The sequence below is a fragment of the Paramormyrops kingsleyae genome, chromosome 8 (genome assembly GCF_048594095.1).
Source record: "Paramormyrops kingsleyae isolate MSU_618 chromosome 8, PKINGS_0.4, whole genome shotgun sequence".
In the NCBI taxonomy this organism is placed as follows: domain Eukaryota; kingdom Metazoa; phylum Chordata; class Actinopteri; order Osteoglossiformes; family Mormyridae; genus Paramormyrops; species Paramormyrops kingsleyae.
In genome coordinates, this window is record NC_132804.1 from 26,034,866 (window position 1) to 26,051,921 (window position 17,056).

Below are 17,056 nucleotides of genomic sequence, written 5' to 3' on the forward strand. Positions count from 1 at the left end.
TCCCCCCCCCCTCAGCGGCAGACAGGGCGTTCCTTATAATGCCTCCCATGTCACCGAAGGAATATTGGCTCCCCCCACCGCGAGGAACCCACCGTCTGTTCTTAGGTTCTTGCGAGTAAAGAGTCAGATGTGATTCCACATTCTCACATTTTCACACCGTCCGTTCCAGAAACATAGCTGGGAGCCCCTGGCTCTTATTTAGATGGAAAAGCTGTCATTCCCTTTCTGCTCTGGAAAATGTGACACCTTCCGTCATGTCACTGTGTGCAACCTAGGGGGCGCTGTGGAGCCATTCCGATCCACTCCCGGGTTCGGGTCTCTGGGTCTCACTGGCAGGTGAGACTCCTATGTGGGCCATGCTTACATTACGTAACGTCTTGCTATGATTTCTGATCTGCAGCTCAAATCACCATTCACCATTTGTTTTATGTTAAGACCACGCAGGACGCACAGACACGCATGCACGTGCAACAAACCCGTGATTTTCATTTTTTAGGAGTTGGGTTACCGTCAGATCTCTCCTTCTTCCAACATCCATCTGCTACAGCGGAGAAGAGGACACAGAGCCCTACTGTAAACCAACTCGCCCTTTTGAGTTTCAGATATGTGCAGCTCAGTAATTCAGACCATAAAGTGCATAATTCTCTTAAGGTGGGCAATAAGCTTTTTACAGTAAAATGGGAGGATGTCATACGCTCCACACGTATTCACTAGACCGCCTTAAAGGCGTGAACGTCACAACGTTGATATTCACACACATGTATGCGTTCCCACTCGGGTTTCGCTAATTCATCGTGCGGCTCAAGGAAGTCCGGAAACACCCTCATCAGTTATTTTTTTCTTTTTTGAGTTTGTACAAAGCAAATCGGGGGGGGGGGGGGGTCAAATGCCGATGATTACACCTCGTACGAGAGCAGGAACAGGGGCAAGCAAAATCGTAATGCAGTGTACAGATCAACGGCTTGTGGACAGTGGATTTCCAGTTGTCTGAGGGATTCCAGAGCGCGGGGGGGGGGGGAAGGGGTTCAAGAAGGAGCCCTTTGTCGCTGATCCTGTATCCCCTACAACCCCCCCTCCCCTACTAACCCCGCCCCCCCCCCCCCAACCTGAAGAGCGGCGGCGGTCACAGGGAGCAGGGAAGATGGCCAGGGTCCCCGCTCACATCACCGAGCAGCTCTTGGCCTTCTCCTTCTTGAAGGTGGAGGTGAGTAGCTCGGATCTGCTGGGGAGGTGGAGCAGTCTTTTGGAGAGGCGGCGGGACGGGCTGGCTTTGGCCGCCGGCTGCAGCTTGTTGATGCAGGCCAGGGCGGCCGTGCGGAAGACGCTGTGGATGCTCTTCTCTGAAGTAAAGGCCGAGCACTCGAGGTAGGCCTCGGCGCCCAGCTGCTTAGCCAAGGCTGAGCCCTGAGTCAGGAATGAGAAGATGGGCACCGTTAGGCTCTGTCTGAGGGAAGGGGAGCGGGTGATGTCCCTTTAGCTTTAGGTGTCATTGAATATGCATGAACCGGCCGGAGGCGCAGAAGAACATTTAAATAAACCTTCACCAGCCTCACCCCACCCCTGAGGGAGTCAGCCGATTGACCATACCAAAAAATTCTAGAATGCCATTCAAATGTAGGTGAGTCTCGGAATTATTCACAATGGCCTCTTGGGCATTCCGGAAGGCTAGTCTTGCCTGCTCGTGGGAGATGGGCGTCTGCTTCTGATTGGACAGCTCCATCAGCGTGCACACATCGGTGCGCAGATCTGTCTTGCAGCCGATGAGGAGGATGCGAGTGCTGGGACAGAAGTCCAGGATTTCCGTCTTCCACTGCAGAGATGGAGAGAGAGAGTATAGGTTGCACCTAGGGATCACTGGTAGGATCAGTACATCAGGGCAGCTAAACGCTGGCTAAATTTATTACGCAACACAGGCTAAAGGACAGATTAAAGGCTGACCCTGCATTCCCAAATAATATATGACTCTTTTTCAAAGCTACATAGATGACAGACAGACAGACAGACAGACAGATAGATAGATATCTATCTAGATAGATAGATAGATAGATAGATAGATAGATGTGCAACACACCAAGGGCCCATTTTTATTATCCTTATAATATAAGCTAAACAGTGCATGACGTAGTTTCTATTGTAGACATTCAACTGTTTGTCACTGGGTTTGATCCAGTTAGAAGGTAGGGCAGTGCGTGATGAGCAGCACGTACCTTCTTCAGCGCACTGTCCACGGTGTCGGGCCGGCTGACGTCGAAGCACAGGAGCACAGCGTCCGAGTCGCTGTAGCACAGGGGCCTCACGTTGTCATAATACGGGGACCCTGCAACGGAGACCTTTGGTTACGACCCGGGTGACATGATTTACAGGCGAGCGTCGCCCCTGAGGTCTGGGCGATGCTAAAAACGGAGGGGCGGGAACTTAGAGGATGGCCGGGCAAGGGCAAGGACAGACGGGGAGGCAGGACGGCGCAGAATCTGAGGCTAAAATGAACGAGCGAAGCAGAGAGGACGACCCAGTGGATTGTGGAACAGGTGACTAGGTCTAAGCAGCAGGGAGATTCACGTAGCGATGCTGTATCGGCGGTCAGCTTCTTTCCCATCCCATTCTACTTTTGATTCCTTTCCAGGCTTCTTCTCACACAGGGAAATGGCAAAGGAGAAGCAGAGCCTTGTTAGAATCTCCTCTAGCGCGTATCGCGGCACAGCGGGGAGGGGGGCGGGGGAGGCTACCACATGCGCGTGCCTTCCTCGCACATGGCCGCTATCCTCAGCACCAGCCGTGCCCACACAGTCTCCCCCGTAACCACAGCAACAGCCTCGGAAGGCACCGTCTGCATCCCGCGCTCTGGGCCGCCCCCGCACCGGCTTTTCCTTAACCCGTCGACCCGAATCATCTCGCCGCCGTGTTCCATGTCCCGCCCACCCCCACCCCCCACCCACTGCCTGAGAAACTCCTCTAATCTACTGCATCGGGATTCTTGCACGCGCACACAAACACGACTCGTCCTCTGATGCCTGGGTTCCATCTGCATGTGATGGCGGTTCCCTTGGGGAATCTACACCGTGCCCCCCCACCACCCCACCCCCCCCACTCGCTGTTAAGGGGACATGCTAATGCCAGAGGACAGGCAAAGGCACCTCGGTACAATGCCTGCCCCCGCTGGCAGTATTTGGGTGGCGGCATATTGCAGTCAAAGGGAACACAGAGGGTGGGGGTGGGGGGGTCAGCTTTTAAAGCACCCGGGACCTCACGTCTACAAAACAGATACAGCACGATGGATAACCTACATTTGGAGGTAACAGTGCATTTCCATAGCGTCTATTTTTGATCCACATAAAGAATTCCACAGCCCAACATCAAGAATTAGGCGAGTTATAAACCCCCTGTCCAACTGTCCAAAAAAAAAAAAACACATTTGAAATTTTATTGTGAAAATTGTGAGAACCTCATACTAAAGGACAAGCAATTTGATGAGCGATCAATGGACGTGAAAACCAGCCGCGCAGGAACACCCAAGGCGGAGAGTATGAGGCCAGATCCACATCCAAAGGCAGATAATGGAATTCCATGCGATTGACAGCGCGTCAGCCCTCCGTGCCGGGCAGGCGCACCACCGCATGCCAGTGACAAGGTGATTGCCTCCCAGAACGGAGACAAGCTCCCGGGAAAAGCAATTTCCAGTTATCTGGCGAAATACTGCCAGATTTGAAACGGTGGCATTTTCCTGAGCCCACGTGGGCAGGATGGCGTCCGAGTCCGCAGGAGTCCCACGGCCGTTTAGGGATTAACCAGCCCGCAACAGAAAGCGATTCCTCAGCTGTTTATACTGAGAGCACGCCAACTTATTTAACAACTTTAATTATTTGGGGAGGCCTTCCCTATTCTGTCAAGGTTTCACGACACCAATATAGAATTTCTTTTTCAGAACACAAGTTTCATTCAACGACCACGTGAAAGATCCTGCTGAAGTCAGAGAAATGGTCCCTGACAGAAACTGCTCGGCTGCTACGAGCCTAAATCAGATCTTCAATTATTTATAAAATGTTTCGGATGCTCTGCGGGGTCCCCGGACAGAGCGCAGAGAGATGCCTTAACAAGCAGAGCTCAAATCGCTTGGGGTCCGAGAGGTGCCGGCACGGTGGCGATCAGACTGTAGAATGTCAGCAGCTTAGGGACACTGACGCACGCGAGGGACTGGTGAGCGAATTCAATTAACCTCCCTAATTAGGCATGCGGTGTGACGAGCGTGAAAAGCGATACACGTGTGCACCATGCGAGCCGGCGAAGGACGCAGCACCAATTATACCGTCACTAATTGGTGTAATTAGAGGGTAGGCAATTGACAGATCGGGAGAGTTTCGGGCAGTTGGGACCCCGACTGTGATTAGTGCTGGTCAAAATGCACGGAAAAGCACTATGGCAAAGAACCAGCTGGGAGGCAGGCTGTTTAACAGGGTTACTGGATACGTAGGGTGCAAATCCATGAGTGGCGCAAATTGCATTGGATCGGGCTGATTGTTAAGATATCCAGTAGGTTTTCTATCCTACTTGGCTTCTGATGAGCCATACCTGCTCCTGGTATTTACCTAAGAACTGGTGTGGTTCATCAGAAGCCAGGTAGGATAGAAAACCTACTGGATAGTAGGTCTCCAGGACCGGAGATAGGGTCCCTTCCTGTTACACTAACACATACCTGTATGCCGCCAGTTAATGTCTCTCCCCTGCATGGGAGAAAGTCCAAGAAACCAGCCTAACCAGCCAAGCAGAAATCTATGACAGATCCACATTTTAAGGGTCACCCAGGTCTGCGACTATATTGCCATCGATCCTACAGCTCAAGCCACTGAAGCTTATTTCCATGAAGAGCCAAACCTCAGCCAGCATGAAAAAAGGTTGACAGGGTGCGATACTCAATTTTACCCAAACATAAAGATATTTTAGTCAAACAAAAAGGTTAAGCACCTAGTAGAGCAGTACTACACCTCCTGGGACTGAAACCATCAACCTCCAATTGAAACCCTTGTCCTGAACTACTTGGTTGCCTTAGAGTGCCCATATCCTACTTGCTTTGAAGAAGTCGTAGCTGCTGTAAAGAGAGAAAGTGCAACACTACCCCTGTCTTCACCGCTCAATAGCACCATGTCTTCTAGCTACTTTTAATAGCAACGAGAATGCCTTCTGCTGCCGAGACGGGGGCACATCTAAACCCCCACAGTGACGAGGAGGCCCCCCGAGGGTGGCGTTGTGCATCGCGTCGGTATGGGCTGGAGGGGGAAGCCCTGATGTCACATTTAGTGGGCGGCTGGAGACGGTCCCCATGGGAAATCCACCCCCAGCGTGGTGCTTTGGTTTGTAGCAAGAGGCTGGGGAGGCACTCGTAAGGATGGGAATGCAGAAAACAGGATGGTCGTATCTCTAACTCCAAGCACAAGAGCCTGTTTCCGCCAGAGCTATGACCACCAACATGTCTACTACTAAACTGACGCCTCTTTAAATCCCCTGAATGTTCTGATGTTGTACTTCTGGTCCTTGTAGTTTTATTAGGTCCTTGCTTTGTTAGAAGTTGTTGTGTATCTCCTGCTCCACTACTGCTGACACTTGTACCTGGGTCATTCATTGGAAGCTCAGCATAGCTGCATTAATGCCTAGAAGATTCCCTAATAGCATGCATGCTTGGAGAGGCGTTGTTAGGCTTATTTTATTGGGCGCTTTAGCCCCCCTAAAATGTTTTTTTAGCCGCCCTAAATAAATGTGCATTTATTGGCTGAATTTATGACTAGCTTGTTATATTATAAAAAAAAATTACCATCGCCCCCCTCTAGTAAAGACTCGGCCCCCCATCCATTCATCTCTAACTACACCCCTGTATGCTTGTAAGGTGATATTTGTAGGTCTGCCAAACATGAAATGGTAAATGTCCATAATCCTTAGCAGTAAAGGCCATAATCATTTATTCAATAGTCATCAATTTCTCACTATCAATTCCTCTAGGGCATGATGCCTCAGAGAGCTGTAATGTTTTCAAATATCATAGTATGAAGCATTCTTTGTTAGAAAACAGCTTAAATTGTGACCTTAACATTATCAAGGTTTCCTGTACATACACAAACACAAACAGCACATAAATGACACCATACACACCAGGACCCTACAGATAGACCATCTCCAAGATCACAAGGAGCCACATACTGTCTCCACACTTGATTAAAGGACCAAATTGATTTCTTCCAGCAAATCTGTTCTCTTCCTCCCCGGAGCAGCTATGGAAGACAGCGATGAAGGCAGAGCGATCAATGATCAAAAGCCGCTTTAATAAGAGTGATGTTCCCGGGCGCTTGCGCCGGCAGAAGAAGGTAGGGGGATGAACGGCCGAGTGTGACAGTTAACACACCGGCATGGCAGTGGAGTGAAATGAATGAGGGCCAAGACACCACCGTCATTGATCCATGTGATCTTTAGGGACCCCAACCCTACATGTAAAGAAGTAAGAAACAACAGTCAAGGTGGACTCAAAGCACAGCTTGACAGATATCGATAGCAGAGACATTCATAACATGGACCGTCCACCATGGGAGCTTCCGGATTATCAAACACAGTCTCTTCTCTGCTTTTAATGGCTCCAACAAGGTTACAGGAACTGAAGGTCATTGACCCCTTTTTGCCAAACCCCAAATCTGGTCGTATGGTTCCTTGCCAGCCCTATCGCCAGTTAAAACTATCCTATCGCACACCAACTGCCATATCTGTACCCCTTCCAATCGGAGGAGGAGCCAAGCCTCCTGGGATTAAAACAGCCAGCGCATAATACTTCCTTTATTGGTGTGCGTTTTACGTAACGTTCCAGAAAGCAAAGGTTTAATCATCTCCGGTGCAAGGCATCACCCATCCGCCGTGCAGCCGAGCCGTCCGTCTGCTGGTTTAGCCCAAGCAAGCTCGCGGCACACAGATCCGAGAGCAATGACAGCGGTCCTCTACTGATATTCAAGAATCAAGAGTTTCCACTTGGGATTAATAAAGTTTATCTTACCCAAGTTTTCAAGATATGAGTTCAAAACCCATCTATAATGATCGACTTGGGCATCCGCTGAGAGCAACAATTAAAGCAATACGCCCAGGGTTTAGAACACCGTCAATTGAGAGGACAGCAGTAGACAAACGGCAACCTGTCATGTGGAGCGCACTTTCAGTCTGGAAACTACAAACCATATAAATGTATACGGCTTATAAACACCACTTATGGTTACGTGGATAGAAAAAGCCCTGGTTAAGGAGAGACTATGGCACCACGGGTCATACAAAATTTCCAAAACACTATGACGTATTTTGTCTTATTATTATTTACATGAACACATTACCTACAATGACTAATTAATATTCCACTAACTTGAAATCCATTGATAACACAGGAAATTTATTGGTTCTGAATATTATATCTGTCTACATGGATCTCAAGCCAAAAACGCTCTTTCCCTAATTATTTGGGTGTTAGGGTACTGCTTTCAATCTATAGACGTATTTTTTACTACCCCATAACCTGCCGCGGATCCCACAACAACCGAAAAATCCAACTTAGAAGAACAGCACCTCAAACACTGTTAAGGACAAGATATCTGGCGATTTACACGGTAACGATCAGAAGGTCACAGTAAAATGCAGCAAGCATAATTTACTGTTATGGAATTTGCCTGACACTGGCAACAAATAAATTAAAACGCATGTTAAAATCCATATTCAGCTAGAATTAAATTATTGACTGGATCAGTGATAAACAGGAAGATGTATTATGTTAACGATGCACTCTCACACAGATGACACAGTAAAATGTGAGGCTTAAAGTTAAAATCACCACAGTGTAACATGTATTACAACTACCAGTCATCCATACCAGGCAAGAACATAATCCGTATCATATAATACAATAGTCTGCTTGACATATCCACATATATAGAGCTAATGAAGGTACAGACATATAGCTCCTTTTGTCGGTAAGAAACAGGAAATCGTAAAATTAAAGCAAGCCTCCAAAATGACTGCAGCATCTTAATTATCACGAGAAATATGCACCTTCACGAAAGACCAGCCTGCAAAGAAGCACAAAATGTGAAATTGAACTGAGTCAGCTGCATGAACCAATGCAAAAGCAGGCGAGCAGTTAAAACGTGAAATAACATAATATTTCACGTATTTACCTAACCAGCGTCCAGTAGAACTGCTGGTGCAACGATAATCAAATTACACACCCAAAACAGAAGGAGACGGTCTATCACAGGATAATGGGACCTCCAATAAACACACACTTAGACTAAAAAAAAACAACAACTAATTATTTTAGCGCCTTTCCGAATAATGAGGTGAGAATTGGTCGGGTATATCACTGCACATCTGAGGCGCCGATGCGCTGTAGTAGTATCAGCACATCTGTATTCCTCACACGACACATTAGCTCACTTACTGACGGTGCCGCTACGACAGTCAACACACAAGCGTGAGACGCCCGCAACTGCTGGCAGGACTCGCATCGCGACAATAAATCACCGATTGTCAAAGCAAATCGCCTTTTCTATTCCCACAGAACAATGGCTATTAAAGTCCAACCAATACACATCGCACTGTATTTTTAGAAACCTCAGCCCATTCCGGCACACAGAACAGATCATTGCAGTGACCGAAGGAACATCATAGTACGAAAGAAAAAGAGACAAATAAATTAGGTATTATTGGTATTTGTTAGCATTTTCAATCGCCCTGGTAGCATCAGACCATGCTATAAACAGAACTGATAAATTTGGTGACGCATGAAAAACATCGGTGGTACGTATAAGGAGACAAATACATTTCACTCAATTTTTTTTTTTTACCATTTTCTGTTCCAAAAAGTACTTTTAAATGAAAATATATATGGTAACTCATATCTTCGTTTCAGTGGCCTTTTATTAATAACGAACAGCATCTGACATGCATTTTTTTCCCGTTCACTGGTGAGCAAATCACGCAAGAACATGCCGCCACATTAAGAGGAGAAATGCTGAGTGATTCTCACCTGATGTATCCCAGAGACTTAACTCCACTCGTTGCTCTTCTAGTTCCAGGCAGGCTGTGTAGTTTTCAAACACTGTCGGCACGTACGTCTACAAAGGGTACCGAAAAAGAGGAAACTAGGCGTCATTATACACCCTTCAAAGACAAGCATCCAAAGCCCCAATCAATCCAATATAACATAAAATGCAAAAAGTAAAACATTCTGTAAGCCACGTCCAACTATTAATACAATCAAGTCGCAGAATATAGAACTTAAATTGAAACAAATCTCACTGTTAAGGCACCTAAATCCTATTAAATACCTCTACATCTCTTAAATGTGCATAATACGTTGGGCACTTGGCTATGCTATGAACAAACAGCTTGTGTGATGGATTATTGTACTAAATTAATGATACAGAGTTGAAACTACCATAAAAATTATATATATATATATATATATATATATATATATATATATATATATATATATATATATATATATATGAAACCCGGTCTGTAGAACACTAGATACATTCCCACGTTATCTGCAGTAAGCCAAACATGACAATGCACACAAATAAAAATAGCCAATAATGAGAATATGCTGTAAAGTGGAAAGTATATTTTTCATTTAATAAATACGTAGATAATATTAATTGCATACCTCTGGATAACAGTCCTTGGCCAACACTTGCAACATTGCCGTTTTTCCGCATTGAACATCCCCAACGAGCACCAGTTTACATCTAACCACAAGCGGCTGTGTAATTCTCCTCTCTTTCATGGCGAATATGGAGATTATTAACCACAGCCAAGCGAAAAACGCCGCAAAACGACGCTCAGTATAGATGTAGGTCCTCAGCCAGTTGCCTCCGGCTCTCGGGTGTAGTCCACAGCGTCAGTCTGCAGCTGTCTGCTCTGACTTACAGCACTGCAGTAATTTATATAGGCTCGCCGTCCAATGAGCGCCCAAGGTTTGCCTGCCCGTCGGACTGTGGAAACGCGCCGGAGTTCTGCTGGCTCCGAAATTCCCCGTCTGTCTTTCCCGGGATTAGGGGACTTTTGCCTTAAGTCATCGCGGGTGCCGACTGATACCTACGCCGTCTGATTCTGCAAAATGCAAAACTGAACGCTCCTCTTAATAAAATGATTAAAATACAACATAAAACCACGTGGAGAAGCAACGCTTCCCATCCAAATCATTATCATATAATAATAATAATAATAATAATAATAATAATAATAATAATAATAATAATAATAATAATAATGTTATAGCTACTGATATTTTCTTACCACACCTGTAGCAAATGTATTGTAATAGACATTATTGCTTGCTTACATCTAATGGACAAATGGCTGACACATTATTAGGCATTTGCCTACATTCATTAAGAGATTAGGAATCTTACAGAAGATATAGTTCCCTGCCCACAATCACATTCACAACAATAACCCAGAAAGTGCTTCTCTCCAGTAGGATTTTGTTTACCTTAACTCTGTCTGACTTTTTCCAAAACTGTGGGGACACCAGCTACTTGGTGAAGTATCAAAATCACTTTTTAAATGGTGCTAGGAGGCACCTGATGGCTATGTTACCCTATTTTGGGTTTAATTGTATTTTTGCAGTGTCCCTCCTTTTGTGGATAGTGTCCGTGACCCATGACAGAAATAGTCTCGTAAGGATCCCTGCTGATGTATGACATTCCAGACAAACAATTCAGGAACAATCTGTTCCAATTGGCTGCTCGTGGCTCAGTGCCCACACAAATGTAATCACAAGACCCATTGTTAGGAAGTCATGGCACCTAAACAGAAAACAATGGGGCACATCAAACCCTTCTGTGTTTGCCGACTGATTAGTTGATTACCTGTTTGGTGGGGGTCAAATGAAATTAACAGTTAGACTTGTGGTCTGTAGGAGTGTAGGAGGCGGTCATTTTGCATGGTCTGTGGTATGTAGCATTTAAGGATATATTCTATGACTACTGGTGCTTAAATATAAGTACTGGTGTTAGTATGTTGTGTTGACACTGTGTACATACTTGAACAACACATTGGGTATTTGGTATTGGAAAAATGCAATGTATGAGAGAGGCTCACATTCATCCATGTTGATGTAAAGCTGACCTTAGACCCTCTGAATGCACCTTGGAAACTGTGTTGTTGCTAAAAATGTCTGTTACTGAAGTGGTTTCCAGTATAAAATTCACAAGCACCTTTAGTAACAAAGCAAAATAAAAATTAAAAAACCCCAATACATTACTGCATTACATATAGTATTTTGTACTACACCACAATTATATATAGTTCTTTTTCCTGAAGCGTTGTTTACTCTAAGTAAAAAAAAAAATGAGTAATAGAAATATCATTAATATATCATCCATTACAAATACCTTCAATAACTGACCACCGTAGGACTAACATGGAAGAATGTGCACATGAATACCTTGAATACTGATGCAGCTTTTACAGAAAGAAATTTCCTCTGGATTTTTCTCACTGACCTGCATGCAACCCCCAGTATCCTACCAGCACAGATTAATAGCACCCTCAAAACCATGTGAAGGGCGGGAATTAATTCTCCCCTGCATTCTACCTTCGTGATGTCGGCAATAAAACACCCAAGGACACCACAGGAGTGTCTGAGTGTAGAGCATTATGACTCCTTATCAGAACCGTCCCATCTCTGTTAAGAGTGCCCTTTGAATGATTTGCAGAGAAGGACTTAGATGGTACCTCTGCTACCTAAAAATCCATCCATCGATATTCAAAAAAGCCAGGTTATGTATTTAAACAGCAGCCCAAAAGCTAATCCTGTTACCCTCTTAAACACTCATGGCTTTCCCAGATTTCAGCGGCCAGACGAGTCAAAGCACATGTACGGGTCAAATACTGACCCAGGTCCACACATCCACCGGCACTCTTGGCATCAGCACCTCATCCATCAACACGAGTAACTATGCTGATCTTTTGGGGTCAGACAACGTTCCCCTGAGCACACTGAGCCACCAGGCCGGCAGTATCCGAGAAAGGTGTTTTTTTTCTGTCCCGCGACAGCTCTGATGAGGGCGGCTTTGTGCTGTAAATTCACTTGATTTAATCAAACGCTGCAGAGTTTGCCCTCAAACAAGTGGCCCCCTAACTTTCTCAGCACACAGCACCCCAAACAAAGGGAGAGGCACAGCACCAAACAGGCACACAGATGGATGTGCATAAATTTGGTACCTTAAGTAGCAGTGACACACTGTGACCGTATGACTGAATCAAGCACGTCGACATATAGACAAGGTTTTAGATATAGAATATAGGTGAAATGCAGTTCAAGGTTAAGAAAGTACTGCAGCAATCAGCTATTTCAATGGATACATAAAGTGAAACAGGATTTTATAATGCGATAAAAAAAAAACCTTAAATGTTTACATTCCAAAGAGGATTTGAATTGAATGCAAAAATGTCTTATTAGTGTGAATGTATTGACTTTGCATTTCCACTGAAAAGCCACACAACCCGGGTATCTCTGCCCAGGAATTGTCTTTGCTTTAGAAGCACAGAGGGTGATAAGCATGGAGATGATTTGCGGGGATCGTCTACAAGGGAGGAGCTGAGGAAAGGATGAAGAGACATTTTAAATGCTTAGAAGAAAGTTTGCATTGTAAGCAGGTAATAGCATCATAAATCGACATTAAGAGATTATTAAACACAATAGGACGATGCTGCTTCAGTCTTTCATTAATTTGCCACTGATGTTTTCGAGTATTCCACTGGGAGCGTTCGCTGTTAGCTGGTTAGGCTAGTGCAGTGATTTAAGATGCACACATTCTCACGTTTCTCCACACGCTTGCCATAAGTGTTTTTTTTTTAGCTAATGTTCTGTTTTTTGTGTCACTGACTAACATGACAGCGACCTACTTAGCGGGAAAAAAAAAACGCATGGCTGGGTCCCAGGCGTGAATGTGACGAAGGGGACGGTGACATCTGTGTGCTTCGGCTCCTCTCTTGTGGCCTGACGTGGGAGAGGAGGAGGAGGAGGTGGACGAAGTGGAGGTGGGGGGTGTCAGGAAGAGATGACAGAAACACTGGGCAAATGGTCAGGTGACAGACTCCTACACATAAAAGACCAAAACACTAAAACATGCTCCTTCAACTTATACTTATTAGAGGATGCATCCCCTGGAAATTCTTTGTTTCTAATTGGAGTAAAAAATGTGCCAGTTCTTTTACGCATCCCTCCTATTTGTGTTTAAAGGCAGTTGGTCCGATTCAGGCAGTGGCTTGGACATCTCACCATGGAAGGATCCCAAAGAGGTTCCCGGGAAAGCCACCTGGGCAGAAAGGGCAGAGGTACCAATGTGTGGCGCGGTTGTTGTCGGACTGGTGGAGAGGGGTGTGACTACTGCACTACGCGGAGAGGCGTGTGAACACCATTAATGGGGAACCTAGGATTGGGAAGCCCTAGGATTGGGAAGCCCAGGAGCGGAAAGCCCGGGAGCGGAAAGCCCAGGATTGGGAAGCCCGGGAGCGGAAAGCCCGGGATTGGGAAGCCCGGGTGCAGTGCCCCAATCAGAATTCCCCCAACACAGTGGGACATGGCAAAGCAGATGGGCCTGAATAAACAGCCAGGGGAATGACACCTTGCAATATGGTCTCGAGGTGTGGGGGGGCGCAAGGTGTGGGCCATTTGCACCGAGACACCCACTGCTCCCGAGGCAGTCGGGGAGGCTTACACTCCTCCACCACCCTGGAGAGTGAGAGTGCTTTAAGATGAAAGGCACACAACTGTTTTCCCTTTCAGGAACATTTTCCATAAGTCCAGAGGGGTGCAGTGAGGCTGGGGCCAATCCCAGGAAGCACAGGGCAAATGGCAGGAGACCCCTCCCCAGATGGGACATCAGCTCATCACAGGTCTTTGAGGTACAACAGAAATGAAATAAACCTGAATATGGCAGTATAGTCAGGGAGTTTGCAGAAACCCTGTTTACTTTGCGCACAAAGTATATAATGGACAAATTTTGAATAATTCAATCATATATAATAATTTGATTCAATGACCAAAAACTGTCCACTGTAGGACTAATGCTGAACATGCTGGGTTGGTATACTGGTAGGTAAATAAAACTGGTGCTTATGTACAGGGTCATCTATCTATAGGCAAAAAATAATAAGTGATAAGATCTGGTGGAATGCAGCCCATATAAAACAAAAGAGGCAGTGACCCAGACACCTCGAACTTCTGAAGGGACTTCATCCTGTTCACACTGGTGTAAAGAAGGCAGGAACCTTTGACTGAGCCCCCCCCACAGTCTCCAGAGAGTGCCGTGGGGGAGACATTTGCATAATTCACGTGCTGCTTGTGTAAGCGTCGCCGTGTGACCTTTGTCAGTAGGCTCTGATTTCAACTTTTCCCGCTGCGTGTGTTTGGGTTGCATATAATGGTGCAGTAACTGTCTCGTGTTTATTCCTGTCTGTGTCACAGTAATATATATATATATACACTCACCTAAAGGATTATTAGGAACACCATACTAATACGGTGTTTGACCCCCTTTTGCCTTCAGAACTGCCTTAATTCTACGTGGCATTGATTCAACAAGGTGCTGAAAGCATTCTTTAGAAATGTTGGCCCATATTGATAGGATAGCATCTTGCAGTTGATGGAGATTTGTGGGATGCACATCCAGGGCACGAAGCTCCCGTTCCACCACATCCCAAAGATGCTCTATTGGGTTGAGATCTGGTGACTGTGGGGGCCATTTTAGTACAGTGAACTCATTGTCATGTTCAAGAAACCAATTTGAAATGATTTGAGCTTTGTGACATGGTGCATTATCCTGCTGGAAATAGCCATCAGAGGATGGGTACATGGTGGTCATAAAGGGATGGACATGGTTAGAAACAATGCTCAGGTAGGCCGTGGCATTTAAACGATGCCCAATTGGCACTAAGGGGCCTAAAGTGTGCCAAGAAAACATCCCCCACACCATTACACCACCACCACCAGCCTGCACAGTGGTAACAAGGCATGATGGATCCATGTTCTCATTCTGTTTACGCCAAATTCTGACTCTACCATTTGAATGTCTCAACAGAAATCGAGACTCATCAGACCAGGCAACATTTTTCCAGTCTTCAACTGTCCAATTTTGGTGAGCTCGTGCAAATTGTAGCCTCTTTTTCCTATTTGTAGTGGAGATGAGTGGTACCCAGTGGGGTCTTCTGCTGTTGTAGCCCATCCGCCTCAAGGTTGTGCATGTTGTGGCTTCACAAATGCTTTGCTGCATACCTCGGTTGTAACGAGTGGTTATTCCAGTCAAAGTTGCTCTTCTATCAGCTTGAATCAGTCGGCCCATTCTCCTCTGACCTCTAGCATCAACAAGGCATTTTCGCCCACAGGACTGCTGCATACTGGATGTTTTTCCCTTTGCACACTATTCTTTGTAAACCCTAGAAATGGTTGTGCATGAAAATCCCAGTAACTGAGCAGATTGTGAAATACTCAGACCGGCCCGTCTGGCACCAACAACCATGCCACACTCAAAATTGCTTAAATCACCTTTCTTTCCCATTCTGACATTCAGTTTGGAGTTCAGGAGATAGTCTTGACCAGGACCACACCCCTAAATGCATTGAAGCAACTGCCATGTGATTGGTTGATTAGATAATTGCATTAATGAGAAATTGAACAGGTGTTCCTAATAATCCTTTAGGTGAGTGTATATATATATATATATATATATATATATATCTCGTTATAATATGTATATATATATTATGCATTATATATAGTATATGTATGACGATGCTGTGTAAAGGCATATAAAATGCAGTTTAAGTTTTATGTGTATATGATTAATTTAATTTATGCACAAGCTGCTGTTTCTGGGTTAATGACACCGGACCGTTTCTGTGAGTGGGGGAGGGGTTAACCCCTACCCCGCCCTAACCATAACCATAAGTAACCAAGCAAAATACAAGAGTTTTTGCATCTTTAGTTTTTTCATTGCAGTCACAGATTTTTATTAAGGGGCATTCAGCACGTTGTGGGGACATTGTGTTACCCCATAAGGTAAGGCACACCCGCTCACATACGCACACATACACACACAAACACACACACACACATAGGCATTACCCTTTAAGGTTGTCATAGTTAGCGTTAGCATTTTTCCCATAGAAATGAATGAGCGGTCCCCATAAAGATATGTTTACCCGACGTGTGTGTGTGGATTATGTTTTATATTACATTGTGAGGACTAAATGTTCCCCACAATGTATTAAAAACCTGTTATTTTGATGTTGTGAGGACCATTTTTCAGGTCCCCACAAAGATCTGTGAATACAATCAAAAAACTAAAAGTCTCGTATTTTGTTTGGTTACTTATGATTAAGGTTAGGCTGGGTAGGGGTTGGGATTACAGTTTTTCCCATAGAAATGAATGGAGAGTCCCCACAAAGATACAATTACAAACCTGTGTGTGTGTGTGTGTGTGTGTGTGTTTTCTAGAGTCTGTTTCGGAGGCAGCACCGTGAGGCCAGGATATTTGGCTGGCGACCCGCGCCGATGACAGATGGCTTAATATTTTGCAAATAGAAAAAAAGTGCATTGTGGAAATGGGGCCTCGACGGGGAAGTGGAGCGCGAGACAGACAGGAAAACCGTCGTGCGTGTGTGTGGGGGCGGGGCCACCTGCATCCGTGGCGACACGCAGGGATCGCGGACCGCCAAGAGACGCCGTTTAATGCATTTGGCCGGCCTTCAATTGTCCAGTGTAGCTGGCGGGGAATGGGGCGTATGCTAGGGGGCACTGTGTGCTTCAGCAGGTTAGGATGCTGTATTTGACATCAGAAGGTTGTTGGTTCAAATCTCTGTAGCAGAAGAGTGATTTAGGCCCATAACCCCCCCGCCCTCACAATTGCCCCAGGGACTGTCTGAGTCTGTTTTCTCAAAAAATGCACATTTCTTTGGATAAAAGTATCTGCTAAAGAAATAAAATGTAAATGCTGAAAGCCAAGACCTCAGTTCATTTATCTTACGTTAT

The 17,056-nt window shown here is 45.5% G+C and overlaps 1 protein-coding gene across 1 annotated transcript; it reads right to left on the reverse strand.

The window, feature by feature from the left end:
* Positions 1-1,105: 1,105 nt before the first annotated feature.
* LOC111837495 (rho-related GTP-binding protein Rho6) lies at positions 1,106-9,960 on the reverse strand. The gene is made up of 5 exons (XM_023799617.2): positions 9,683-9,960; positions 9,038-9,125; positions 2,208-2,317; positions 1,676-1,810; positions 1,106-1,404 (listed from the first exon to the last, which is right to left on the reverse strand). The coding sequence occupies exons 1-5, from the start codon at positions 9,800-9,802 to the stop codon at positions 1,159-1,161; spliced, it is 699 nt and encodes a 232-aa protein (XP_023655385.1). The 5' UTR covers positions 9,803-9,960; the 3' UTR covers positions 1,106-1,158.
* Positions 9,961-17,056: the final 7,096 nt, after the last annotated feature.

What these genes read in the sequence shown, in the direction of transcription:
- LOC111837495 (XM_023799617.2), bottom strand. Translation starts at nt 9,802, where the DNA reads ATGAAAGAGAGGAGAATTACACAGCCGCTTGTGGTTAGATGTAAACTG. An exon ending in AAGTCTCTGGGATACATCAG is followed by an intron (nt 2,318 to 9,037) that starts GTGAGAATCACT and finishes TCTCCGTTGCAG; the next exon opens with GGTCCCCGTATTATGACAAC. An exon ending in CGCCCATCTCCCACGAGCAG is followed by an intron (nt 1,405 to 1,675) that starts GCAAGACTAGCC and finishes TTCCTGACTCAG; the next exon opens with GGCTCAGCCTTGGCTAAGCA.